General features: G+C 41.2%; 2 protein-coding genes across 4 annotated transcripts; one reads left to right on the top strand and one right to left on the bottom strand.

Moving 5' to 3' along the window:
• Positions 1–122: 122 nt before the first annotated feature.
• Positions 123–17,714, bottom strand: LOC109423204 (aurora kinase B). The gene is made up of 2 exons (XM_029852101.2): positions 17,249–17,714; positions 123–819 (listed from the first exon to the last, which is right to left on the bottom strand). The coding sequence occupies exons 1-2, from the start codon at positions 17,569–17,571 to the stop codon at positions 210–212; spliced, it is 933 nt and encodes a 310-aa protein (XP_029707961.1). The 5' UTR covers positions 17,572–17,714; the 3' UTR covers positions 123–209.
• A 615-nt stretch (positions 17,715–18,329) lies between these two features.
• On the top strand, positions 18,330–24,474 carry LOC109397295 (DNA polymerase iota). Of its 3 annotated transcripts, XM_029873766.2 has the most exons (4): positions 18,330–18,510; positions 18,581–18,743; positions 18,847–19,018; positions 22,110–24,474. In XM_029873766.2, the coding sequence occupies exon 4, from the start codon at positions 22,165–22,167 to the stop codon at positions 24,142–24,144; it is 1,980 nt and encodes a 659-aa protein (XP_029729626.2). In that variant the 5' UTR covers positions 18,330–18,510; positions 18,581–18,743; positions 18,847–19,018; positions 22,110–22,164; the 3' UTR covers positions 24,145–24,474. The 3 variants fall into 3 exon arrangements, with proteins under 3 accessions (XP_029729626.2, XP_029729623.2, XP_029729625.2); XM_029873763.2 differs by having other exon boundaries at positions 18,581–19,018; XM_029873765.2 differs by having other exon boundaries at positions 18,330–18,515; positions 18,581–19,018.
• Positions 24,475–27,803: the final 3,329 nt, after the last annotated feature.

Genomic DNA, 27,803 nt, shown 5'->3' with positions numbered 1-27,803 from the left:
CTACGTCCTATTTGACAAGGAAAGAACTCAAGAAACAACATCAGTTTGACACTAATGAAAATTCGATCGAGTCAAACAAGATGTTTGAGCATTGGTTTCTGTTTGGACAAAATATTAAGAGATTAAAATTGTTACATTTATTTTCGAAAATATAAACTGCATTACATATATTAATAAGAGTACAAAATGAATGAGCAAAAATCACCTAACTACTTTCCCATATTTTCCTTGATCCAGTAGTGCTTCATAACATCAACAAGTGTAATTCGGGAACTGCTTGGCTTTTTGAGTAGTTTAGAGATCAGATCTTTAGCACCTGAAGTCATGAACCGAGGATAGTCAACTTCCAAACGCCGAATCTTGTCATACGTGGCCTCCGTTGTTTCCGACTCGAATGGTGGATAACCAACCAAAAACTCGTAACACAAAATTCCTAAGCACCACTGATCTACGGAATCATCATATATTTTGCCATCCACCATCTCTGGCGGCAAATAATCCAAGGTTCCGCACATGGTTTTCCTCCGATTCGAATTCGTGTGCGCAGACCAGCCGAAATCGGCCAGTTTCACGTTATCGTCGTCCGTTAGTAGAATGTTTTCCGGTTTTAGATCACGATGGATGACATTGTTGGCATGACAATAGTTCAATGCGTCTGCAACCTGATAGGTGTATTTAGCTGACCGCTGTTCATTGAATCGCCCGTTCGGTGCTGCTTTCAGATGCTTGTACAGTTCACCCTGAGAAGCCAATTCCAGTGCCAAGTATATGCGGCGTTCATCATGGAACCAGGTGTACAACCGAAGAATGTGAGGGTGTCTGAAAAATGGAAGGTTTAAGATGTTTTACTTATCTGTTTTTTTCTGCGGCATACACGGAGACAAATTTCGTTCGTTTGAAACAAAAATATTCATGTTTATTCGGTAAACTGATAAAATATTTAAAACTAAAATATTATTTTTAAAACAAACTCAATTACATATTGATTTCTACAATTCACATTGAAGAGCCCCCCATTCCGCCGTCGAGAACATAAACAAAACTCTCAAGTTCCAGCTGCATCACCAAACAAGATTTCCTCTTGCAAAAAAGGCAAGTTTCACCAAAAGTTTCCACGAAATCCCATTGATTTCGGGAGCGTATGTTATCTACATGATGTTGGCATTGAAAGTGCCACGCGGGAAGTGGATTTTCCTAGAGAAGAAAATAATTTTGTAAATTTGATTGGAAAACAAATATTTCCGTAGGGCCGACCTGCCACAAAAAAAAAACAAAAAATTTTACATTTGTTTCTAACATAACCAGTCAGAAGATACATGTTTGTTTCAAAAATGGATTGAATTTGCTTCAAATGTGACGTTCGATTTGCTCCAAACAGTTTTACAGTCAGGTTTTTTTTACGCGGGGGATACGTACCGCGTAAAAAAAAAACTCAGTTCAAAATTCAAAAAACCGCGTAAAAAAAGTCTCACCATTTCTCGACGAATCATGCAAAAATAAGACGATGATTTTTTTTTTTGTATGGAGTTTTCATTTACGCGGCCGCGTAAATTAAAACCGCGTAAAAAAAGACCTGACTGTATTTTTGTTGCCAGAACAAATTGACAATTTATTTGAGTTTACCTGAAATATTTTTGATTTTACCATGCTTTTTTCTGCGTGTATAGGGGAAATTGTGTATTTTCGGCAGTTTTGTTCTTTTCGTCATGGGGGTATTTTTGAAAGCTGTTGAACTCAGCCGTTGAAATTGGCCTCAAATCCTTCCCAACCAAGCTGAATTATACGACCAAGTTTCAGGAAATTGAAATTATCTGACTTGAGAATTTGTACACTAGATACTATACGTGTCTCATCGCGTTCCAAAAATTGTATCAATTGGTTCAGAATTGGCTGAGTTATAGCAGAAAAGTGCCCAAAATAGGACCCCTGCCGAGATGGTTCCACTTTCCTAGTTTCAAACTTTGCAGTACATATAGGGTGCGGGCACCGGTTTTGGCCAGTCTAAGGGAAATCATTTTTAAAAAAATAGCCAATAATCCAATAAAAACAACCAACACATTGAAAGGTTTCGATCTATACTTTATTAGAAAAATGCAGAAATCAAGCCAATACTTGATTTTCGTATTAAAAGTGGCACTGGCCAAAATAGAAGCATTGCCGCAGTTTTGGCCATATTCTCAGCTTTGGTTTCTATTTTGGCCAATCACGTGTATTTCTTATGGGAGTGGCCAAATTAGAAGCACCCTGGCCAAAATAGATATATGGGAGCTGATTTTTTAAGAAAAAATATTTTTTTCTTCCAGTTTTTAATCAATATGTATGGTTTTCACAGCTGTAATCATCATATTATATTAGATTCTACTAGTTAAAAATAAATTTATGCCGATTTAGATCGTAACAGGCTGAATACCGCACTATGGCCAAAACTCCGGGCTGGCCAAAACTGAAGCTTCTACCCTACAAGTTCAGGGGGTGGCCAAAATGTTCTCGCAAAAAAGTTCAAAACGCTGTAACTTTTCATAGATTGCATAAAAAATTCTCAAATTTTGACTGTTTGTTTCATTACTATATGTGCATCATTGGTACAATTTTGAGCTCGATTGGTTAATCTTTCGCGAAGATAGAATGGTTCTCGCAAAACACTATTTTTTAGTCAAATTATTTTTGAACTGTCATGTCTCGGAAACCAGTGAATTTTACGACGTAGCTTTTATGCAAACGTCGATTGTATCCGCGGTAAATACGAGTAGCCTCATCCAACTGGCGTTTAATAAACGGACACTTTCGAGAATTGTAGCGTTGGAGCAGCTTATAACGTCGCTGTCGGAGATCACGAAGATGCCGATTAGACCAGACTGGTTTCCTTGGAGGTCTGACTAACGGGACTGTTTCAACAATAAAGGTATGGAGAATTTCGTTAAAAGCTGTTACATCCACACAGCGGTAAACTTTGGACCAATCGACTTGCGACAGAAGATAATTCAAAGTATCAAAATCACCATGGCGATAATCACGTTCCGAAAGATCAATGTCGTCAAAGAAACTTACGGGAGGCATCAACTGCATAGAGATATCAAGAGCTGGATGATGGCAATCAGGAGGGACAACCTGTTCTGCCGCTAACGAAGCAAATCCATTGGTCATACTGGAATCACTACTAAATACTAGGTCTAGTATTTGATTATTGCAATTCCGGATCACATTTCATTGTCGCAGACCACGAAACGCCATATTGTCAAGAAGAATTTGACTGGATATGGATATTTTGGAGTTGAGTGGATCGACAAAAGCATGGCCAGAGCTCAATAGCCAAGTCAGATTACGTTGATTGAAATCTCCAAACAGGAGCACTGCACTTGAATCACTTTTTAAACGGAGAGCATTGGACACTGTTTCTGAATCTTGTAACAACTCACAACTCGGGTTGCGGGGAGAGAACAATAGAGGAAGAAATACGCAACGAAATGAAAAGCCATAGTGGTTTGGTTGGCAGTTGTAAATCAACTGAGCTTTATTATTGTAATTGCAGATCACATCATAACTCTTCTCTCATTTGATAGAGTGCGTTCACAGAACGGATATAACAACTCCTACACCCTAGTTAACACATACGAACATAAACAGAGATAACTTATACATATACAATTACAATTCTGAACGCTGGATCTTGACAGCTTTTTAATCACAAAATGCTCATCTTCTTAACTGATACACTAATCAATGTTCACGTTAAATCGAAGTAAAATAGGTGTAATTAACAATCAATAACTTCATTTCAATTAAATATACAGTGCCTAAATCAAATACAATAACGTAGTACTAGTACAAAAGCTATTATGCTTTAGCAAGTTCATAAAATAACATTACACCCTTGAACTATCACTGTAAAATGTACACAACGATATTCTAATCTTGACACACTCCGTGTTTGGTGCAACCACCCTACAGTGATAACACAAGAATACAAGAGTGGTATACATTGAAGCATGTATCTCATCAGCACAAACTGCACATCCGAAGAAGAACAATATAGCACCATCGCTCTCCACCTTCCTTCGGCGTCGAAGCAAGTCGGTTGCAGCATGGATGACGATCTCCGGCTTGACTAGATGTTCTTTCACAACCAACAAGAAACCATTTGCTGCATCGATAATTCTGTTGGTATGCACTTATCGTGTTCTTGGTCTTCTCACCATTCAATGTCAACATGTTTGTCGGATTTCCATACCTATTTCTCACCGCCGATTTTGAAGCTGAAAATGCGACGATCACGTTCGAGTCGGCAACGTCGGCGTTGCGCTGATGCTGAGAAACATCTCGGGGTCGGGTACTCTAGAAATCCTCTACATAGAGATAAGCGGAAGTTACATATGTCGATTTAGCAACGCTGTTCATTTTGTTTACATCAGCTGCCAACACTTGCTGCAAAGCTAGATGTTCAAACTTTGTGCGTGACTTCGTAGTGGTTCAAGTTGTTTTGTTTACATTTTCTAATTATGGTAGATTTTTTTTTCAAAATTTTGAAAAAAATAGCGGAGCAATCGATGAAATCTGAAATTTATTGCAAAGTGTTAAGCTAAACATATCGGCAGAAATGAAGCAAGAAGCAGCAATGAAAGTTTTTTCGAGAAGTGCAGCAACAAAAGTTTCGTCATAAGCTTGAGCTTTTGAAAGCAGAATTAATTAAATTCTATCTTTTTACTAAACTTACATATACCGTCAATTTCTCGATATTAAAAATAAATAATTGTAATTTATTTAGTTCGGATTGCAATACCGTTCAATCGACGCCTTCTTACGAACGATCAGCCTGTTCATTTGGCTCACACTTTGACAGTTCTTTCTGCACGATTGGCTTACAATGGCCGCCTCCGCAGATCTCTATAATGTAGGATTACTAGGGTACTCATGCTCAATATTAGCTCAGCATTCAAATCGGTGACTCAAAAATCGTTCTACTGCTGAGAAAATCCTCGGTACTCATGCTCATCATTAGTAAAAGGAGCAAACAAAAATAGAACAAACAAAGGCAAATAAAAGTCAACAGCAGACTTGCTGGACAAAGACGAATCATATGCGATTCAAAATGGCCTATTAAAAAAATGTTCTATGATAAATAGAGTTTGTTCTAATGCAATTAGTCACAGTGTAAAAAAATTTCGTCAGGGAAAAAATGCAATTTCGATATCAATCTCCTGAACCAAAAAAAAAACAGAGATGCCGCTGTGCAAACTATATCGTACACCGTATACAAAAAAGTACCATACACAATACAAAAATTACGCGGAAAAAACACGAACAAAGCGATGCAAAAAAATATAAATCTTTTACACAAAATCACGCGTAATCAATAAAACAATCTACTGTACACTGATAAAATAACCAAAACAATTCACGCACTACATTGCACAAAAAACAGAAAATCGTTGTTCTTATAAATTGTACTAAACAAAAGCACGCGTCCAAACCAAAAAACAAAAATGAGGAATCGGTGGCCAAACCATCATTCTGATGGCAAATTTTCATCCTCGTACGCCACTGTAACAATTCACAACTCGGGTTGCGGGGAGAGAACAATAGAGGAAGAAATACGCAACGAAATGAAAAGCCATAGTGGTTTGGTTGGCAGTTGTAAATCAACTGAGCTTTATTATTGTAATTGGGTTCTTTAGGGGTATCCGGATTATTTCATAATCAGATTCTCCGCCCAAAATTTATTCGAAATCCAAAATTTCATAATTTTTGGAGTCCGGGAACTATTTTTAAAATGCATTTAAAGTTTGTATGGGGAATTTTTTTTGTTCGGGTCGATTGAACTGTCATTCTATCCACGAAAATTAAAATTGTTTTGTTAATTTAACCATCAAAACAAAAGTATTGGAATACAATAAAATCACATTATGCTCAGAAAAATGAGCTCTTTCGATTAGGCTATAGAAAATAGCAATATTTTATTCACTACACACCAAAAATCGATTGAGGGTTTCAGCAAAATTTTGCTGAATTTTGCCTTGCTGAAAGTTTCAGCAAAAATTTTACTGAAATTCAGCAAAATTTGCTGATTTGTTCAGTAAACTTAGCTGATCACCAGCAACGTTTTGCTGAAATTCAGCAAACTTTGCTGAAAGTTCAGCAAAAAAATTTGCTGGACCCTTCAGTTCGGCAAAATTCAGCAAAATATTGCTGAAAGCGTTTGGTGTGTAAACAACCCAATTGCAGATCACATCAGAACTCTTCTCTCATTTGATAGAGTGCGTTCACAGAACGGATATAACAAGTCTGAGTAACAATAAAACTTGAAAGAACCGCCTATAAAATAAAGGATATGATTCTGGGAAATGTGTCATTCGGGGAAAAGTATCATTCGGGGAAACGGCGTTCGGGGGAAACGACTTTCGGGGAACCGACATTCGGGGAAAAGTAGCACAACCCTTCGTTACATACGTTATCATCTTGATATATCTGAAATTTTTCAAATACTTTTCAGGGATTTTCAACCCAGAAATCTGTTTAGAATTTTCTAGTCAAGTGTTTATCTACTCAAGTCTCAAACAATTTGCAATTCTGTTGGTATATCTTTGATGAAATCATCGCTAGATTTTTTTCCAATTATTCTCGGATTTTTTATGGTTTCTCTACTGCAGACTTTTTTAGATCTATGAAGAATGTCTTGCAAAACGCTTTTTTCAGAGTTTAACCCACATGCTATGATCATACAATTAAACTTGCATATTGTTCGTGCAGTTGAAAATCGGAATTTTTGACACGCGAAAATCGATGTATCTCCCAAATCGTGTGTCGGACGTACGTCGGGCACAGCGCGCTGGATAGAGGGCCAGGTCCGCTATCCAGCGCACTACGTCCGACGTTAGGTATCACGTATGGATTTTGAGAAAATTCGATTGTCGGGTGTGGGGAAACTTCGGGTTTCAACCGCGACGACAATATAATACTATCTGGTACGCATCATTGATGATATGCCGCGACAAAGGTAAAGGTTTAAAGGTAAAGGCTTAGGGTCTGTTCCAATTGGCGAATTAAAATTAATTTTTACTTAAATTTGACAGTCCGACACTTAAACTTGACGATTCACAGATGGATCTCTCTCCAATCGGGGAGTCGGAATTGGAGTATCCGGAGATGTTTCGTTCAGTTACAGCATGCCACCCCAGTGTTCTTTTTTTTTCGCCGAGGCAGCCGCGATTCTTATAGCCGCAACAACCCCTGCCGATCGTCCCGTGTTGATTCTATCCGACTCTGCCAGCGTTATTTCTGCTTTGCAGTCTGAGACCCCCGATCACCCATGGATTCAAGCAATCATCAAAAATACACCGAGATCTACAAATTTCGCTTGGATTCCCGGCCATTGTGGAATACCTGGAAACGTCTCAGCCGATTCTCTTGCTGGTACCAGTCATTCCTGCCCCCGATATTCTGTTGACGTTCCTTTTCTCGAGCTCAAACGTTGGCTCGTTTTCACGTTTCGAAGACGATGGCAAACCGAATGGAATAGCATGAGAAGTCATCATTTGCGGAAAGTGAAGGAATCAATCGAAGCTTGGAAGGATACTCGCTCACATAAGGATCAGCAAAACATTTCCCGATTGCGGACAGGTCACTCTAGGCTGTCATACAATATGGGTGGCCGCCCATTCCGGATACAGTGTCCAATATGTAATGTACACGTGACGGCAGAGCATGTACTTTGCGTTTGTCCGGAATATGAGTCTTCCAGGCAACTTCATGGCATCTCCGGGATACACTTAGCGACGATCCAGCAGCTGTGAAAGCTTTATCCGATTTCCTCAAAACTACTGGACTCTTCAATAAGATTTGATCGTTCAAGATCGAGTAGTCAATTCGAGGAGGAACTCGAAAACCGTTGCGCACTCTAGTTATTAATGTTGCTTTGTTAGTTTTCTTCAAATTTGTTGTCTTGCTTGTGTAGTAACCTCTAAAAGATAAAGCGGGAAGGGGTAATTTTGGTTAACTTACCTCTCTGAAATAGGATAAGATGGTTAATCTGACTAGTGATGAACCCTCCTACGGAGGAAAATCACTTTAATAAAGAATAAAAAAAACTTAAACTTGACAGTTCTCCTAAGGAAATAATTATCGAACTGTCAAGTTTAAGTGAAAATTAATTTTGATTCTCCAATTGGAACAGACCCTAAACACTATGTGTTGTGTACCAAAATGGATATAACATCACAGCCCTCAGTTTTGCTCGGGTCACCTTTGGTAATAGTACCAACATCGTGCGCGCTCGACATATCGATATCTATAGTGTTCTTTCGCGATCTTTTTTCCTGGAAAGTGAATCAATCGTTCAGTGATTAAGGTGGGCTAGTGTCTGCACTGAAAATCCGATCAAATTCGGTGAAAAATTAGCAAAAACAGTGTCTGAAGTGCTTCTCACGTGCGGCTTCGCTGATACCAACAAACCATCATCGCATTGTTTGGCGTTGGCCTTCGCCGTTGTGTGTGGTAACCCGAATAGAAACCAGTGACTAAAAAAGAACAAACAGTTTTTACCGAACAGTAAAAAAAAAATCGAGGTGTTGAAGTAGCTGAAGTGACGTTTTTTTCTCCAAGTATACATCAGTGTTTCCCAACCGGTGCGCGACAGACCAAAAAACGTGAACTGTTTTTCCCTGGCCAGCCGGCATATTGCTGGCTAATGGCCGACCACTCCATCCAGGGGATCCAGGGGGCCCCGGTGGTGGTCTTGGCAGTATGGGAAATCGAATGAATGGCGACTACACAGGTCCATTATTACCGGATTACATGGACCCGACAGGTACCGCAGGCCAACTTCAGTACCTGAAAATGGAGTCAACCGCTGGTGTGATGCCACAAGACCCCTTTCTTCTCCGCCTATCTGTCGAAAAGGCTATTGGAGGTCCCATTTTTGGGGCCTTCAAAGAGAACAGAGGCTTGTCCTACGTGTTGAAAGTAAGGAGTCAGGAACAAGTGAATCGATTGCTCCGTATGACACAGCTACAGGACAGCACTCCAATCCGGATCACAGAACACCCCTTTCTGAACCAGAGGAAGTGCGTTGTGACAAATCACGACTCCACAGGACTGACCGATAGCTACCTAGTTGAACAACTTGCAAACCAGGGAGTCAAGGAAGTGAAAAGGATTACTCGCCGTACTCCGGATGGCAAGCGTGAGAATACAGCCACAATAGTACTTACGATAAGGGGCACCGTTATTCCGGATCATGTTGATTTTGGATGGTCTCGGTGCAAAACCCGTAAATATTATCCGTCTCCAATGTTATGCTTCCGCTGTTGGGAATACGGGCACAGTGGTAAACGGTGCACCAGTTCGCAACGAATATGTGGTCGCTGCAGCAAAGCCCACCCGGAAGATCAAGAAGCTGCTAATGCTGATGGAGGAAACCCGGAAAAAAGGACTGATGACATCGGTCAGAGACCTAGATACCAATGCACAGAGGCACCATCCTGCAAACATTGTCGGACAGCCGACCATCCTGTTTCGAGTCGCAAGTGTCCGGTGTACGAAAAAGAAATGGCCATTCAGCAAATTCGAGTGGACATGGACATCTCGTACCCGCAAGCCCGTAGAGAATACGGAGCCCGCCAAGGAGCCAGCCGAAGCAGTGGTACCTTCTCTGGAGTCGTCAATGCCAGCAAGGATACCGGAATTGCAGAACTGCAAGATACAATCAAGAAGCTACAGACAGATGCCGGAGCGAGAGAAACAAGGATGGCTGAAATGGAACAAGCTCTGCAGAATTACACCATGAGCAATCGCATCGAAACAGTGAAAGAGCATGGCACCATTGGGGAGCTCATCAAACAGGTTGCTGCCCTCACTGAGACGGTGAAAACCTGCAAGATGCACTTGCAGTTAAAGACAGGCACATTCTACGGCAAAGTCGTATCATTTCTCAGCTCCGTGGCAGCCAGAAAGCACCCAGCGAACAGGACACACCAACGGTCGTCGATCATACCGAAGCGCATGAACAAATTGAAACAACAGCCTCCCAATCCTCCTCGGAGCACTCTGCCACAAAATCGCCGAACCTAGATCCCCAAGTCGCCGAACGGGTCACAAATTGGATATCCAACGTAGCATCGAAGAACCAAAGACAACCGACAAACGACCAGTTGAACGACGGTAATTTATCAGACCACAGCATGACCTCGGCCCTTTCCAAGAAGACAGAAACATCGAACGTTACTCACAACTCCAACCCTACCAAAAGGGTCCATTCAGCCTCGGATCACAGTTGCCAATCAGGTGACTCCAACAGCCCAGCCACCGACTCCAAGCGGAAAAATAAAAACCGCAAGAGAGGAGGCCAACGAAGTACATAGTGAAATAAAAACGCTCATGCTCAGTTCTCCTCAGTCCTAACGACCTAATCAAATTGAGATTTATCTTCTATTACCATTTTCACTCCGCAATATAGCGTTGAGTCAGTGGAAAACCAAGAGTTGACTGAGCAAACCACGATAACTACTACAGAACCTCCAGAAGAAGAAAACCCGCAGAACACAACGACAACAGGGGCCATGAATAGTCGGGGCCCCGTTAGTGCGGACGTTACACCCCAACCGGAACTAGCGGATAACCTCCGGCATTCTGGCGTAACTGTTGTTGCCGGGACGCACAAGGGTTATAGCACCTATTCCCCGGGATTCCCAACATACTGTCCGAGTAGCCAGGGCCCCGTTGGTGCGGAAGTCTTGGTCGTAGCGGAACCAGCGAACAACCTCTGGCGCTCGGCCAGGGTTGGAAGAGGGACGCAAAAGGGACTCACATCCTATTCCCCTAAGGACAACGAGGGAAGCAAGATTTTGGATACCGGACACTCTAGTCCTGCTAGTGCACAGGGGGTGAAGATCGGGACGCCAGATTCCCCGAAGGACAACGATGGAACCAAGAAACCACCCAGACGAAACCCAGCAAGATCTTGTCGCTTCCGTGTGCAGCCTAGATCATCTGCCAGCATGGTAACTCCGAAACTCCGGAATCGTAAGCCTGCGGCTTCTTCATCTCTGCCTTGCCTGGGTCCCACACCGGGACCTGTGCCTGGTGGAGCTCTGTTGGGGTCCGCACCCGGCCCCTTTTTTGTACCAGAAAGTCCTAGAACGGCAACATCTAAACAAAACGTAGTCAACATCCCAGTGGGAGAAAATCCTTTCTTTCCTCCGCTTGGCCTGGAGGCTACGAATGCGCATCTTTATGACATCTTGCATCGTAAACGCTACGGCACCCGCGCCGTTATACTGCCCGGATGCTCATCATGCGCTAGTTCCAGACTAGCCAACTCCCTACCGAATACGATATTCTTGCCGGTCCCATTGCTTGGTGGAGCTCTGACAAAATCGGCAAACGGCTGTCAAACTGCCCCGGAAAATCCTACGAACGTACAGCATCAAAATCCTGTCCTTAACGCAACACTATCATCTCTGCCAGTGGCGAACCCTTCACCGGAACCTTCGTTCAATGGGTCCTTGATGGGGCCTGTTTCTGCAAATCGTGCATCCCCGGCACCGGTGGTCGGTGACCAAATTTTTGCTGTACAGTGGAATATGAATGGTTTTTTCCACAACCTCCCAGGCTTAGAGATGCTGGTTCGCAAACTAAACCCAACAGTCCTTGCCCTGCAGGAAATTCACCGAGCAACACCAGACGCAATGAATAAGACCCTTGGAAATAGATTCAGATGGTATACAAAAGGAGGTACCAACTCTTACCGATCTGTTGCTTTGGGAATAGCAACAGAAATACCAGCCGATGAGATCCATCTCGATTCCGAACTACCAGTCATAGCTGTACGCTTGTCATGGCCGTTTCCTGTGTCGGTCGTATCCTTCTACTTGCCGAACGGAAAATTGACAAACTTTAAAATGGAACTGGAAAAGATAGTTGCAGCAATCCCAGAACCGATGGTGCTCATGGGTGACGCCAATAGCCACCACCATGCTTGGGGAAGTAGTAAAAATTGCTCTCGTGGCTCAAACATCCTGAACGTCGCTAATAAACATCAGCTACTTCTGCTCAATGATGGTTCACCCACTTTCATGCGCGGGAAAACTGTATCGGCCATCGACATCTCATTGATTTCGTCGCGCCACGGCAACCGATTCTTCTGGGCTGTGGATTCAGATCTGCATGGAAGCGACCACTACCCAATACGGTTGTCTTTCACCGACAGCATTTCACCGGAAACGTCAAGACGCCCTAGATGGAAATATGATGAAGCGAACTGGACGAACTTTCAAGAAATAGTAGATGATAAGCTCAACGAATCTTCCTCATCGGATACAGCGAACCTCACCTCCATACTTAATAGTGCGGCGACGAACTCGATACCAAGAACTAGCCCTAATGCTGGACGACGAGCTTTACTTTGGTGGTCGGACGAAGCCAAAAAAGCGATCAAAATGCGCCGCAAAGCGCTCAGAGCCTGCAAACGAATTCCCGATGAAAGTCCAAAAAAAAAAGATGCCATAAACCGGTATCACGAGGCCCGTAATAGCTGTCGTCAAGTGATACGGGAGGAAAAAGAGAAATCCTGGAGTAAGTTCCTGGACGGAATCAACGACAACCAATCTGCGACTGAGATTTGGAGCAGATTCAACAGTCTGCAAGGTAAGAGGAGGCCTAAGGGCATTGCTCTGAAAGTCAATAACACCGTCACGAGAGATCCAGTAATCATCGCAGATGCCTTGGCTGATTATTTCAAGGACGCTTCGTCCATGGAGCCAGTGTTGGTAAACTCACACTCAAAGCACGCTCATGAACCGCTCCTGCGTGAGCAAACTCGCGCGCGATTCTGAATCGTTTTCTCACGTGCGAGTTTTTCATGCAAAATCTTGCTCTCACGAGTCAAGCGCCGAAATCTCGCTTGCTTGTAAAACGAATTCAAATCAATTTGAACGACATTCTTTGGTGTTGTACGCTAGATATGCTTTTGTTCTATCCTGCAAACCTAAAAGCTTCGATGTAAATAATAACAAAACCAAGAAATAAAGCAATGAGTGAAATCACGAGTCAACTCATGCATGATTTTTCCGGCGGTGAGTTTGGCGAGTCAAGAATCGCGCGTGAAACAACTCAACCATGAGATTTGAGAATTTGAGTTTTTACCAACACTGCATGGAGCGCTACAATAAAACCTTCCTAGATCGACATCCGTTTGCTGCAACTGCAATCGAAAATTTCAGCATACCACCAGACCAGGGACAAGACTTCAACATTCCTTTTTCAATGAAAGAACTCGTATTTGCTCTCCGAAAAGCCAGAGGAAAATCAGCGGGTCCCGACGACATAGGATACCCAATGCTGAAGAATCTGTCGTTATGTGGTAAGCGTCACCTTCTCGCAGCTATTAATAAGGAATGGACCAATGGATCTTTCCCAGAAGAATGGAAACATGGATTAGTAGTTCCAATTCCGAAAGGTTCCGGATCAACCAATACGGTAAACAACTTCCGGCCAATTACCCTGACCAGTTGTTTAGCTAAAGTGATGGAACGCTTGGTAAACCGTCGACTGGTCGAATTTCTCAACACTGGTAAGAAGCTTGATCCTCGGCATACGGCACCGGCACGTACCTGACAGCATTGGGACAGATATTGGACGATGCTCTGAAGCAGGATCTACACGTTGAACTAGCGTCCTTAGACTTGGCCAAAGCATACAATAGGGCCTGGATGCCCGGTGTACTCAGACAATTGGCTGACTGGAACATCACCGGCAATATGCTACAATTCTTGCGGAATTACCTATCGGGTCACACTTTTCAGGTCGCTATCGGGAATCACCGGTCAAAGACGGTCCATGAAGAAACCGGAGTACCCCAGGGTTCCGTTGTAGCCGTGACATTGTTTCTCGTCGCTATGAATGATGTCTTTGTGGGGCTACCAGCGGGCGTTTTCATTCTGGTGTATGCCGACGACATATTGTTGTTGGTAGTGGGGAAGCACCCAAAGTTGATCCGCAGAAAATTACAAGCGGCCGTATCCGCGGTCGCCAGGTGGGCATCTCGAAATGGCTTTGACATAGCAGCAGAGAAGTGTGCACGATTGCACATTTGTAAGTCCAACCATAAACCACCAAGAAACCCGGTGATAATCAATGGGATCCCAATACCAATGCGAATGACTCTGAAAGTACTAGGAGTTACGTTAGATCGCAAACTCAATTTCCAAAAACATTTCAAAAATGTCAAAGAAAACTGCGAAAATAGATTGGGTTTAATCAGAGCAATATCTGGACGACGAACACGAAGTGATCGGACTACGATGATCCGTGTGGCCGACGCTATCATAGGAAGCAGAATCCTGTACGGAATCGAAATCACCAGCCGCGCGTCTGACGAACTTCTCCGAATACTAGAACCGATTTTCAACAAAAGCATCAGAATAGTCTCAGGATTGTTACCTTCTACGCCAGCTCATGCAGCATGCTCGGAAGCAGGAATACTGCCTCTCGTTTTCAAGCTAGCCTCTATACTTTGCAACCGAGCAATTGGTTTTCTGGAACGCAACTCACGTAACGGGTTCGCTGGCTTCCTTCCTGAGCAAGCCAATCGGATCCTAGAAACGGTGGCCAATTCCCGGCTTCCCCCGGTGGCTAGGGTCCACCGCGTCGGGCCAAGAAGCTGGATGGCAAGGGATCCATACATTGACAATTATATCAAAAACCAATTTAGGAAAAATGCCACTCCTTACCAAGTACAGGCCTGTTTCAAAGCACGCATCCGAACAAAATATGCTCGTGCGGACGTTAGGTTTACGGATGGATCGAAGAAGGATAACCTGGTGGGTGCTGGAATCTACGGAAAGAGTATCATCGAATCACACAAACTCCCAAACATCTGTTCCGTTTTTACGGCTGAGGCAGCAGCTATCTTCCGAGCAGTAACTGAAACGAGCTCAACTCCAATATTGGTGGTAACTGATTCAGCTAGTGCATTGGAAGCCATCAAATCCCCAACAAACAAACATCCCTTCATACAATCGATTCAACGAACTTTGGACGAGCCAGGAAGGGACATAACCTTTATGTGGGTACCAGGTCATTGTGGTATAGTGGGTAATGAGGAAGCGGATTTACTAGCAGATCGTGGGAGACAAAGTCGCCTGCTAACTCCAAAAACGCCGGCAGATGACGTAAGAATGTGGGTTAAGAAGTTGATATGGGATACCTGGTCCCACTGTTGGCTTCGAGACCGAACAAGCTTCACCAGAAAAATCAAATCGATCGTTGAGCGCTGGGAAGACTTACCACCCAGAAGAGACCAAGTAGTCCTCTCTCGACTACGCACGGGTCACACCAGACTCTCTCATAATATGGCCGGACGAGGCGAGTTCAGAATCTCATGTGACACGTGCAGCGTCCATAATTCCGTGGAACATTTTATAGTCAACTGCCCTACTCTAGAGCAACTGCGGACGAAACACGGTATAACCTGCATTCAGACAGCACTCAGCCAGGACAAAATCAAACAAACAGCGTTACTTAGTTTTTTTAAAAGAGGCCAAACTTTATGATACGATATAGTGATTTAACAAAAGGACCCCGACATGGACATCGACATCGCTGAACATCAAAAAGTGATAGAGTTTTTTCGAAAGCATCAATAGAATAGAAAATTGGATTTACTTCTGAACATTGTCAGCCCCTTTCCCCCTGATTCTAAATCAGGTTTCCACTATCCCAACCAATCCCCTTTTTCTGTTAATACGAGATGAACCAGCCGAGGGCTGAAAATCTCGATAATAAAGAAAAATAATAATAATAATAATCACAGCCCTGTAGCTCGCATGATAGATTCAATATGCATCATGACGATGCTACGGTGGGGCGTGTAAGTTTTTATTGTTGTGCTCCCGTTGTTGTCGACCAACAAAGCCCAACGGGATCGGGTGCAAATAAGCATCAGCAGCGCGAGGCAGCTCGCGCGGCGCATCACTTCGTTTCAATAGGAGGCAATCAGTGAAGTACTAGATTGAAAGTAGTGAGGTGGATTTTTGTATGGTGAGATGATCGATTCTCCATTTCTGCAATGAAATGGTGCAAACAGCGTGGGTTATATGATTTCATATCCAATTTTATGTTGTTTGAGCAAAAGTTTAGGTAACTGTGTTGTTGAAGTTGCAAGAAATAAATAATACAACATCACAGTTACCCAAACTTTTGCTCAAATAGCATCAAAATTTGTTGTTGTTTTCTCCATTTCTTGTAACATAAACAACATAGTTATCCAAAGTTTTGCTCAAACAGCATCAAATTAGGCAAGAAATCATAATACCCACGCTTTTTGCACCATTTCTTTGCAGAAACGGAGAATTGACCTTCTCACCATACTAAAATTCAGCTCATTACTACAAATCTAGTACTACACCGAACGTGCCCCATTGATCATCTCACCATACTAAAATCCAGCTCACTACTTTCAATCTAGTACTTCACTGATTGCCTCCTATAAGGGTACTCACTAAACAGATTAAATTGCTGCGTAAGCCATGATTTTATGCTTATTTGAAATATTTCATGATTTTGTAAATGAAAATGATTATTCTAATAATCAAAGATTGCCTTGGTGATCACGATGTTTAATCAGTTTACGCTGTTAAGTGAATCTCTCTATTAAAGTTTAATTGTTTTATGTCCGCGAGTGTTTATGATCATTTGGCCACCAGAAAACCCAAATCAGAAACTGATATGAACGGTTTTCAGCTAGTTTTTTTTTCTGCAAATTTTGCCTGTCCCAATCATTTTTGTCCTGTACGAATGAAAAATGATAAATTTACAAGGAAAACTATTAATTATTAACTTTGGATGTCTTCATAGAACACAGAATTGAGAAGCACGCTTTGTTTCAGTTAAGAAAGTCTAAAAACTGTCTTCTTAAAAAATCATAATCGCTATTACAAACAGCGTTGTTTTATAATCTTTCGTTATTCAAATTTATAAGGTATAGCTATTTAAGCAAATTCGAAGGTTTTTTTTGTACATTTTTCCTTATTCGTTAACTTTCAATGTTTGGCCCTAATTCGTTATGTATAATTTTTTGTTTATGTCACTGTTGTAAGGTAAAGCCAAATCTCAGTAATGGATAGTAAGTGGTCATTGTACGTTATGTTAAATATAAAAGCAAATAAATAATAATAATAATAATAATAAGGTATAGCTAATATACAATAACCAGACAGCTTAAGCAATACAGTTGGTCAAGGCTATTTGAGGTACTTACTTCAAGCGTGACTGAATCTCTATTTCACGTAGCAGTTGCTTCTCGACACGGCCCTTGGTAAGCTCGGATTTGAACATAACTTTCATTGCCACCATGAATTTCGTGTGTTTCTCACGGGCCAGATAAACACGACCGAATTTTCCCCGTCCCAGGGCACATCCGAGCTCGAAGTCGTCCTTCGTCCATTGGTAACTGCTGCCATAGGCCGGGTGGGACATCATATTCACAATGTACTGCGTAACTCCCACGACGTTCTCCGAGCTGACGCCATCAATCAGCTGCGGAAGGTCATCCATCGTGTACATACGTTCGGCGGTGGCCATCGCTTGGTACTTTGTTAAAACGCACAAAATAGCTAAAACTAACGTATGTTTTTCACCAATATGTTAAATTTTTTGTAACTGAAAAACGCGCACAACTGAAACGACAAACGACTGCTTTCGATTTTGACAGCAGAGGCTTTTAAAAACTGACGATGGTCTTGGTCTGTTAGGTCAACTAAGTACTCTGGAAACTAGGTCAACACTACTGATCGTGAATTTGGTGCATATTTTAAGAATGTTTCAAGCTCAAACAATACTATCAACTAGTGGACTTTATCTCTAAAATATAATGTATGTTTTTTTTTTGTAAATTGAACAATAAAATATCTTTTTTTCTATGTATTTTATTCTCATCTAATTTAAAACCAATTATGCCCACCATTTTAAGCTATCTTGGTACCAACATTGACAAAACAAAACAATAAATTGTGGAGAGAGATAAAAAAGTGCAACGCACTCACACAGCAACGTCATTGAAGGAGGAAAAGCAAGGCCGAAAGTTGCTAGTGTGTGGGTGCCATGTCATGGCGTTTTGAGAGTCGCTTGCAAATTTACATTACCCTGCAACAGTGTTGAATGTATACATAGGAGTTTCCCAACCACCAGGATTTTGAGGTCCATTTTGAATATTGGGTTATAATGTTCAAGAATCTACAGAGTATTCTAACAATGTAATATACCTTAAGTACAGCAACTGTTTATTCAAATAAATTTAGGTATCTCACGTATTAAATTTTTAGTTCTTCACAGATTTGATAAGCTTGACAGAATGCGAATGTTTCGTGATCATCGAGCCGAGCTTACGTTCGGGAACCCCGGCTGTATACAGTACAGAGGTAGCACCAATGCATACGCACAAACCAGCAAAGCAGAAAGTACCTACAAAAAACTCTGACGGGAAGCAACACGACGATTACGAATGATTGCTGGTGTTTTGCTGTACGGTATTTTGTTGCGTGGAAAGTTAGAACGAATTTTTCTGTAATTCATTGAATATTCTTCATTCCAGACGTATCAGGAAGATAATACTGTGAAGTTTTCATCCATTGAATATATTAGTTGTAAGCGTCAAGCTAAGTACGAGGCTCAAAACCTTTGAAGAGATATTGGCCTACTATTCATGGGAAACTTTGAAACGTATTAAATTTGGGATTGATCGTTGCTGTACGATCGTAAGTGCCTAAATTTCAATTAGTAGTGGCTGGCTGTGTGGAATCGAAATTCAAAGTTCTGGAAAGTCCGCCGGGAAAGTGAAAAATATCCTTTGATTTGCAGCAACGTAGACGACAGAAAACTTTCCAAAAAGAACTGGGGAAAGTATGTATGTTGGCTGGCTGAACGAGTGAGCTGTGCTGCGTAACATAGGTAAACGTGAAAGAGAGTACCTCGACCCACTGCGAGGGAGCGAGCGAGAGAGCGATACTTGCAGTAAACTATACAAGAAAAGGTAAACAAAACAAGGCTTCATCTGAGCGGGTTTCTGGGTAATATTTTTGATAAGATTTTTATTTACTGTTACAAGCCGGCTTTTCAGTTTGGCGGGATATTACAAACAGGACTTAAAATATAAAGGGGACTCACTAAACAGTTTAAATTGCTGCGTAAGCCATGAATTTCTGTTTATTTAAAATATTTCATGAAATTGTGAATGAAATAATCAAAGACTACCTTGATGATCGCGACGTTTAATCAGAATAAACTTTAATAAGCGGTTTACGCTGTTAAGTGAATCCCCCTATAGTCATTGATTGTCGCTACAAAATCATTTTTTATTAAATTGTTTAAAGTATGCATAACAGAACGTACAATTGATAAAGTTCTGTACCTACTGTAGGTTTGATTTTCAATGATTTCGCATGCTAATCTAACACTTTCTTGCAACGGAAATACAATATTACCTAAAGTGATAGTACATATTGTGAATTTACCGGCTACTTGTATTCTACCGGTCGCTTCAGTATGGCCTCCAAAGTACCCGTTTTATAAAAAGAGTAACTTTAAAATGTTTTTAAACATTTTTATTGTATGCGCTATTTCTCGTTGCCACTAGCTATTCAACGACATTCATTTTTTGACAATCAAGTTGATTGTTATATGAAAACGGCTACTCAAGTAACCGGTAGAATACAAGTAGCCGGTAAATCCACAATAAGTAAGCCTTGTAAAACAAGAGAAACAGTAAAATAGGAACAGTCGATTTGATGTCATCGAGCAGGAGACCTGTCAAATCGACAAGGATTCGCCTCTTTAGTATATTTGAAACACTTTGCAATTAGTAAGTTTATTCATTGCGATAGCTTGCCACTACATTAACTTCATATTATGTCAAGGAACCGTACCAAAACATTGCTAAGCTCTACGATAGGGTGGCCCACAAAATTCGAGAAATGCCGAGTCTCACCTTTTGAATTAGTTGTTTTGGTGGACTCCTATGTTCAAAATTTGAGCGAAATCGATAGTCTGTCCAAGACCAAAATTACAGCAAGTCGAAAACATGATTTATATTCAGCAACAAATTGATGTAACATATTGATACATATCAGTTTATCTTTACTTAATTTAATTTCGAATTTTGTTTTCGGTATGCTGTCATTTTAAATTAATTTAAATACATATTCATTTTAAATTAATTTAAATACATATTCAGTGTGTAAATAGTTTTAAAACTTTTAGTAAACTATATAAGTAATTCTAGGCATATATCATAAGTGCAATTATATTATTGCATTTATGATTTGATATAAACCAAACAACTTTATATTTAAATTTTTAATTTTCCTTGCGCTGATGACAAAAGCAGTTATCAATTTGATATCGTCGATAGCAAAAATTGTTCTCGATTTGCTATCACAGGAACATTTTTTCTGATGTCATTTTTGATGTTTTAACCGTTAAAACGATCAAAACGATAACAACCCGTTTTGGTTTTATCAAAGTTTGCAATAGCACAACCTCAAAATTAGTTTTCAATTTGCTATCAGACTTTGCTCGGGAAGGGGGCGCTCAAGTAGCTTGAAGTTTGTATGGGAAAACATGACTAAAGCTGTATCCGGATTTCATTATTGATATTACATATTGCTTTACATGCACTGAAAAAAAAATGTTTCATTCCAGCTAAAAACAATGCAAATTTGTATGGATTTTTTTTTTTTTAATTTTACCCGGAAATCGCGACATTTTGCGGAATTCATTAAATTTCGTGGCCGGATGTGGGTTTTACTGGCTTTTTCGGCTTTTTTTTGGGATATTTCGGCTTGGCAAAACTAGTGTCATCCTCCCTACCCGCCCCTGTGACCGACAGTTGAATGGGCATTTTCATGGGCACCGTACTGCCTTGTGCAGCATAATCATGCGCGTAACTACAGCGGATTTGGCCCCTCAGCTCCAATATCATGCACGCTGGCTGTAGTGCATAACAAGCGAGCACGACATTGGTGCTGAGGGGCCAAATCCGCGGTAGTTACGCGCATGAACATAATTGTCCTAAGTTCTATTGAAATCCATATTAACCCGGGAGCGGTCGCGTCGTGTACTGAGTACACGCACCATGAAAAATGCACGCTTGTGATACACAGCGTGAATGTAGTGCCGTTGCAGGTAGTCGAAGACGCGACTGCTGGAGGGTTAACATGGATGGAACAACTATGCTGCACACGGCAAGGGTCTGTTCCAATTGGCAAATTAAAATTAATTTTCACTTAATCTTGATATTTCGATAGTTATTCCCTTAGGAGAACTGTCAAGTTTAAGTGTCGACCTGTCAAATTTAAGTAAAAAATAATTTTAATTCGTCAATTGGAACAGACCCTTAGTATCGTGTTATGAATCTGGTCACAATTATCATCTCACTAATAGGCTTCCACTTCATGAGCGCAGCGTGGATGGAGCTCTGAGCACGAAACCAACTCAACGGTGAAGCGTGTTTGCCTCGTAGGTATTGCAGAATTTGATCCTATGGCAATCTGTGTTCTCTAAAGTTCGGTCGACGGATTTCGCTCAGGCCTAGGATTTCAAACTTCCTACAGAATGCCGGGTTGGCGTGTTGTTGTTGTAGGAGGTGCGGTACTTTTACACGAATAGAAGCATTGAATGCACCTCCGTAGTATGCAGGTTGTGAACGTGTCCCATCACAGCCAGATAAATTAAAGGTATAGAGTGCCAGGCACCGGTTTTGCCAGTCAAAGGGAAATCATTATTATAAAAATAACCAATAATCATATGAAAACTACCAATGTGTCAAATGAAAGGTTTCAGTCTATACTTTATAGATTAAATGCAGAAATCAAGCTAATACTTCATTTTTACATTAAAAGTGGCACTGGCCAAAATAGAAGCACTGCGTCAGTTTTGGCCATATTCTCAACTTTGATTTATATTTTGGCCAATCACGTGTATTTCTTATGGGAATGGCCAAATTAGAAGCATCCTGGCCAAAATAGACATATGGGAATAAACAATCTGACAAGATTAATAATTTTACATTATTATAAATTTTACAATATACAGCTTACAGTTTCCGTATTTTCTTTTTTTTTCAGTTAAAGCTATCCCCGATCGCATGGTATTGGATGAGGTTACTGAGCCGGACAAACTATGGAAGATTTGGAAACACAAAACGATTCAGAAGATCACCCTCGTGTGATCATACATGTGGACATGGACTACTTTTACGCTCAGGTTGAAGAGATATTGAACCCAAGTCTCAAAGATAAACCGGTGGGAGTCAAGCAGCGCTTCAATGTGGTCACTTCCAACTACATCGCAAGGGAGTACGGTGTAAAAAAAATGATGCTGATCAATGAAGCCACGAAGCTGTGTCCGGATTTGGTGCTCGTCAACGGGGAAGACCTGACCAAATACAAGCAAATGTCGGCAAAGATCAATGAAATAATGCACAAATTCACGCCAAACGTGGAAAAATTGGGATTGGATGAAAATTATCTGGACGTAACAAAAGAGATAAACGATCAGTTGGAGCAGAGTGTCAGTTTAGAACAGTTGCAGAATGTTGAAGGGTTCATACACCCACCCGTGGAGGATCCAAATTTGACTGATCGAGAAGTGTTTCGCAGGGCGTGTGGATGTGGGTGTGACAGAAGGTTAATACTTGCCACTCATATGGCAAAGCAGATAAGAGATCGTATATTTTGCGAATTAGGTATGAAGTGCTGCGCGGGAATAGCACATAATAAGTTGTTGGCGAAGTTGGTGGGTAGCATCCATAAGCAGAACAAACAGACAGTGCTGCTTCCGAATTGTGCTGCAAGTTTCGTGAGATCACTAGGATCGGTTAAAAGTTTGACCGGTATCGGCGAAAAGACTGCTCAAATATTGGAGGAGTGTGACGTAAGAACTGTTCGTGAATTGCAAGAAGTTCCGCTCCACCAACTTTCGAAGCGCCTGGGACTTGAACAGTCTAGTAAGCTGAAGGAAATGTCTTTCGGAAAAGACGATACGCCTGTAAAGCAAACAGGAAAACCAAAATCAGTTGGTTTAGAAGATTCGTGTCCAGCGATTTCCATTCGTGCAGATGCTGAGGACAAATTTCGACATTTGTTGGTACGATTAGTGAAGAATATCGCCGATGATGGTCGCATTCCCATAGCTATTAAGGTGACTGTTCGGAAACATGATTCGGTGAAGAAAACCAGTCATCGCGAATGTAAGCAGGACAAAATATTGCCATCCTATTTTCGGCACAAAGATGGTAAGCTGGTGTTGGCTGACGGTGCTCAGGATAAAATTTTAGCCGTTGTGATGAAGGTGTTCGAACGCATGGTTGATTTACGACAACCGTTCAACATAACATTGTTAGGTCTTTCTTTTTTCAAATTCCAAGAGCGTAAGGCCGGCTCGAAATCGATAGCGAATTTTCTCATTAAAAAGTCAGACATTGAGGTACAATCCATTACGAACCTTAGCAATGAATCGCTTACATTAAGTGACAGCTTCACATCGAATCGGTCCTTTCCCATCGCAATGGATTGCGATCCTGCATCGAGCACGTGTCTCTCAGATACCGCCTCAGTAGCATCATTATCTGGATCAGAATCCGATGCCGAACCATCGCCTAAAAAGTGCCGCCGTTTGGCATCCTTTCTCGCTAGAAAGAACAGCAGCCTATTACCATCCAACGAAGATGACTCCTCGTCCCCAAGTAAGCTACGTGTGGCTGACCTTCGGCTCAACTCGAAGGAATATGATCAAGAGCCTTCAAGCAGTGGTACAAGTTCAACAAACATTCCATCCGGTTTAAAAACTACAGGGTTTTTCAAAAATCATCTTTCGACGTCTACTCCAGCAAAACCATCCTCACTTGCAGATTCGCCATTGTCAGCGATGGGAACTTCCAGTAGCAGCAGCGCCATTAAGACGACTAACGAAAGCGCGCTACCATCCAACGTCGATCCGGATGTGTTCCATGCGTTGCCGGTAGAGGTTCAAAAGGAGCTACTGGAAAACTGGCGAATATCTAATCCCGCATCATCATCGTCAAGCACATCGATATCCAGCGGCAGCTCTAGCTCTAGCTCGAAAAACACACTTCACCGATACTTTGTTAAGAACGCATAGCGAAGCTCTCTCACGGAAGGAGATTAACAGTTTATGAGTGATTATTTATTAGAGCGGTATACAAACTTTACTTTTCTCTGTTGCTACAAATAATTATGTTTAATCGTTTTGGCTGTAAATATTCCGATCTTTTCTGTTTATCGTTTAAAGAAGATGCTAAATAAAGCGTCATAGAAGCATCATTTTCTACATTATCAGAAAGACATTCGAAGGAAACATCAATTGTTATATAAATGCTATAAAATCTTACATATTTTACTAACGTGATGGAAAGAATAATTCAAATAAAGATACATTTTTGTCCGAGCGAAGATGGACAACGTTGATAAACGCCACAGCAGTTGAGTTCATAGAAAGAAAGCCGCTGTAAGGAGCTGCAGACGAAGAGCTAAAGAAATGAATTCAGTTGAATATACCTATCTAGCACTGTTCAACTGTTATTCTATTCCAAATTCCCCGATAGCGATGAGCGATAGAGATGGCCGGGATTGATATTGAACGAAGAGCAGCGCATTCGGTTGTCCCATTTCGCGGTGTGTACTATATACTGCCGCGGTATATACTGCCTATAATCGCATAATTGTCCCATATGAATAGGAAACCCAGCAAATATGGGACTTACATGCGATCATATGCAGTATACCATTTCGCGATTTACCGTTTTGCGGTTTTCCTTTCGACGGTGTGGTTTTGTTTTTCAACAAATTGATTATTTTTGAAGCTTTCTTAGAGAACACTCTAATCAAATATTTATCAATCTGATAATGTTTTCATCCCTTCTTTCAAAGCTATTCTTTCTTGTTATACTGGTCAAATAGTTGTTGGCATTAGGCTGTTAATATTTTCATTGTATATTTTCCCTTCTGGACCGCATAGGCCGTTCTTTTGAATTACATTTAACAAAAGCTAAGTCACATCAAGCTGTTAACTTTTTCATCGAACAATTTAACTTCTTTCAAACACACCACGGTGTAGTTTGAAACAACTAACACGTTTGTTGAATTGCAAACTACCCAAGTAACAATGATAGCTGGATAACGATTTGCTCATCCAAAATTTACAAAATCAAGCGCTAGAACGACTTATTTATCTGTTGTAAAACTTCAATGCTAGTTGGGTAAATAACTAGGTGTTTTGAAATTAAATTTTGTTACAATAAACCTAAAAAAAAGTCGTTTGAAACAAATAAGTAAGTTTGGTTGTATTCCATGCTTGTTGATTCTATTGTAATGATAAATATCAAAAGAGATATGAATTTATATTCCTATATTTCTATGTGGGTTTAGATTCGTTATGAATTCTCAAATAAACGTTCTTTGTGGGAAAGAACGGCGAAATGGTACCGACCGCGAAAATGTCAACCGCGAAATGACGTACCGCAAAATAGTACAAACCGCGAAATGTAATACCGCGAAATACAATCGCGCATTCGCGATAGATATTCAACGATAGATAAATTCAGGGCCGAATCTAAGGAGGGGCCAGCAGGGTCCCGGGCCTCCACAACAATCGTTTATGCTTGCTAAACGGTCAAGTACTGTTCACAAATAAAGAAAAACTTTTTTGTTCATCGCATTAGTACCTCCGATGGGCTTCCACATTCGCTCAAGGCCCGGGCCCCACAATCCTTATTTCGGAACTGAATGCTATGATTCAACTAAAAATTAGTTAGTTATTTGCTTCAATGCAAGCATCAAGCGACAAGACAAGTGGCGCTCTCTAGGCGTATCTAGGTAGAAGCTATCTGTAATAGTGTTTGTGATCTGCCATATGAGAAGGTGGCGTACGTATGTTTTGATATCCGCATAGGGTAGGACGGGGCAAGATGAGCACCCTAAGGATCACGTTGAGTTTATTGAAAGTTAACACAATTTTTCGAAGTACCTCTCAATAGTTCTTTTCAATATCATGTTTTCTATCACCCATAAACATAGGAGGGTTCAAAATTCACAATAAGGATGATTTATCTGACCAAACAAAAAAGATGTTTTATGGTCAGTTCGAACATGCTACGGGGCAAGACGAGCACCCCTACGGGGCAAGAAGAGCACTTCATTAAAATCCCAATATTTTAACAATAAATTGGTCATACAGTGATTGATATAGTGTACCTTTTTTATAGCTATAGTATCACGTTCTAAAATTATAATTTTTTTCGATAATTATGAAACAAATGCGATTTTATAATACTTTATACAAAATGACCCGAAAAACAATAAACTGTTATTAAGTTGCTTATTTTTAGGAATTTACGCAACCAAATAGTTGCAGAGGTAACTGAAACGGCGCAGTATCATAACGTCCGAGGCCATAATGTCCCAGGACTTTATGGCACATTTTTTCGGGGCATAACGCCCAAACATGCAACTATGTCACGAGGTCCTAGGAAAGAAGGCACATAGGATTTTATGACGCATCCAAGCTTTTGGACGTTATTTCGCAAAAAAACGCGCCATAAGGACCAGGACATTATGGCCCCGGACGTTATGACCCGGCCCCAACTGAAACCTATGTTCGGCACTATTGAGTGGATTCCAATAATTTCAAAATATTTTCTATATTCCCCTCAGGGGTGCTTTTCTTGCCCCACTATAGGTAAATAACTAAAATTGAATAAATTTTAATGTTTGTTTTTAGAAATTATTTTCTAATATAAATTAAAATGCTTTGCACTAAGCTAGTAATGTTGGCTGATCACAAGAATTATGGTAAAAATTTGATTCTGACATAAAAACCTTATTTTATTTTGATGATTTCTTATAAGAAAATGCTAAAAATCCATGCTATTGACTAATTTGACGATATTTTTTAATTCGTTCATTATGAAGTACCTTATATCAGGTTTACAAACAGGATAAACATTATTCTAACGGATTATGAACTTGTTTGGGCAAAATTCATCATAAAAGTAGCAAAACAGAGGGGTGCTCATCTTGCCCCGGGTGGCCATCTTGCCCCGTCGTACCCTACAACCACTAACACTACACACCATGTTTCAACTTTGATCCGTTAGTAGCGCTGCAAAAGTGACCCCGAGCGTTGTGGGCATTCTTGATAATTATGATTATTTGATGACAGTGATCTAGGACGTTCAAATGTCTGTTGGTCGTTGGGCAAGACCTCGAACTTTCAAGAGCATAAATGGTCGGCGTTAAGTCAGACCGGACCATCTGTTTTTCAGTAATTTTGGGAAAATGTCCTGGAAGCACTTAGGATATCAAATCTGTTCTGTCACCATCCAACCACCCCTCGGTTGCTGCGATCGAAAAAGCTCCAACCCACCTCGAAGAGAAAAGCACGAACACGAACAGTGATCAGTAATCGCTCGACAGCGGAAGAAACGAGACTTTGTATGTTTTCAAGAATAAAGTTAAGTTAGTTTGTAGCACTAAGTTTTATTAGTTGGTCCGTCCGTCCGAAGTTCCGCGGTGTCACAGTGGGTGACCATCGTAAACCCGGTAGTATCCGTTCCGCCGTAAAGTGCCACAGTGTGTGGGCCAGGTTCCGTCCCGAATCCGCTTGGTCGCAGGGTCGCAGTGTGTGATCGCTGTATTCCGTTCCCGCCGTCGGAGTTACAGTCCTCCAAACAGACCACCATTTCCCCGTTCAGTCCCGAACATAGAGTGGTCCCTAACGAACCGGATAGCAGTGAACATTTC

The sequence above is a fragment of the Aedes albopictus genome, chromosome 1 (genome assembly GCF_035046485.1).
Source record: "Aedes albopictus strain Foshan chromosome 1, AalbF5, whole genome shotgun sequence".
Lineage (NCBI taxonomy): Eukaryota > Metazoa > Arthropoda > Insecta > Diptera > Culicidae > Aedes > Aedes albopictus.
This window is presented reverse-complemented; position numbering and strand designations above follow the sequence as displayed.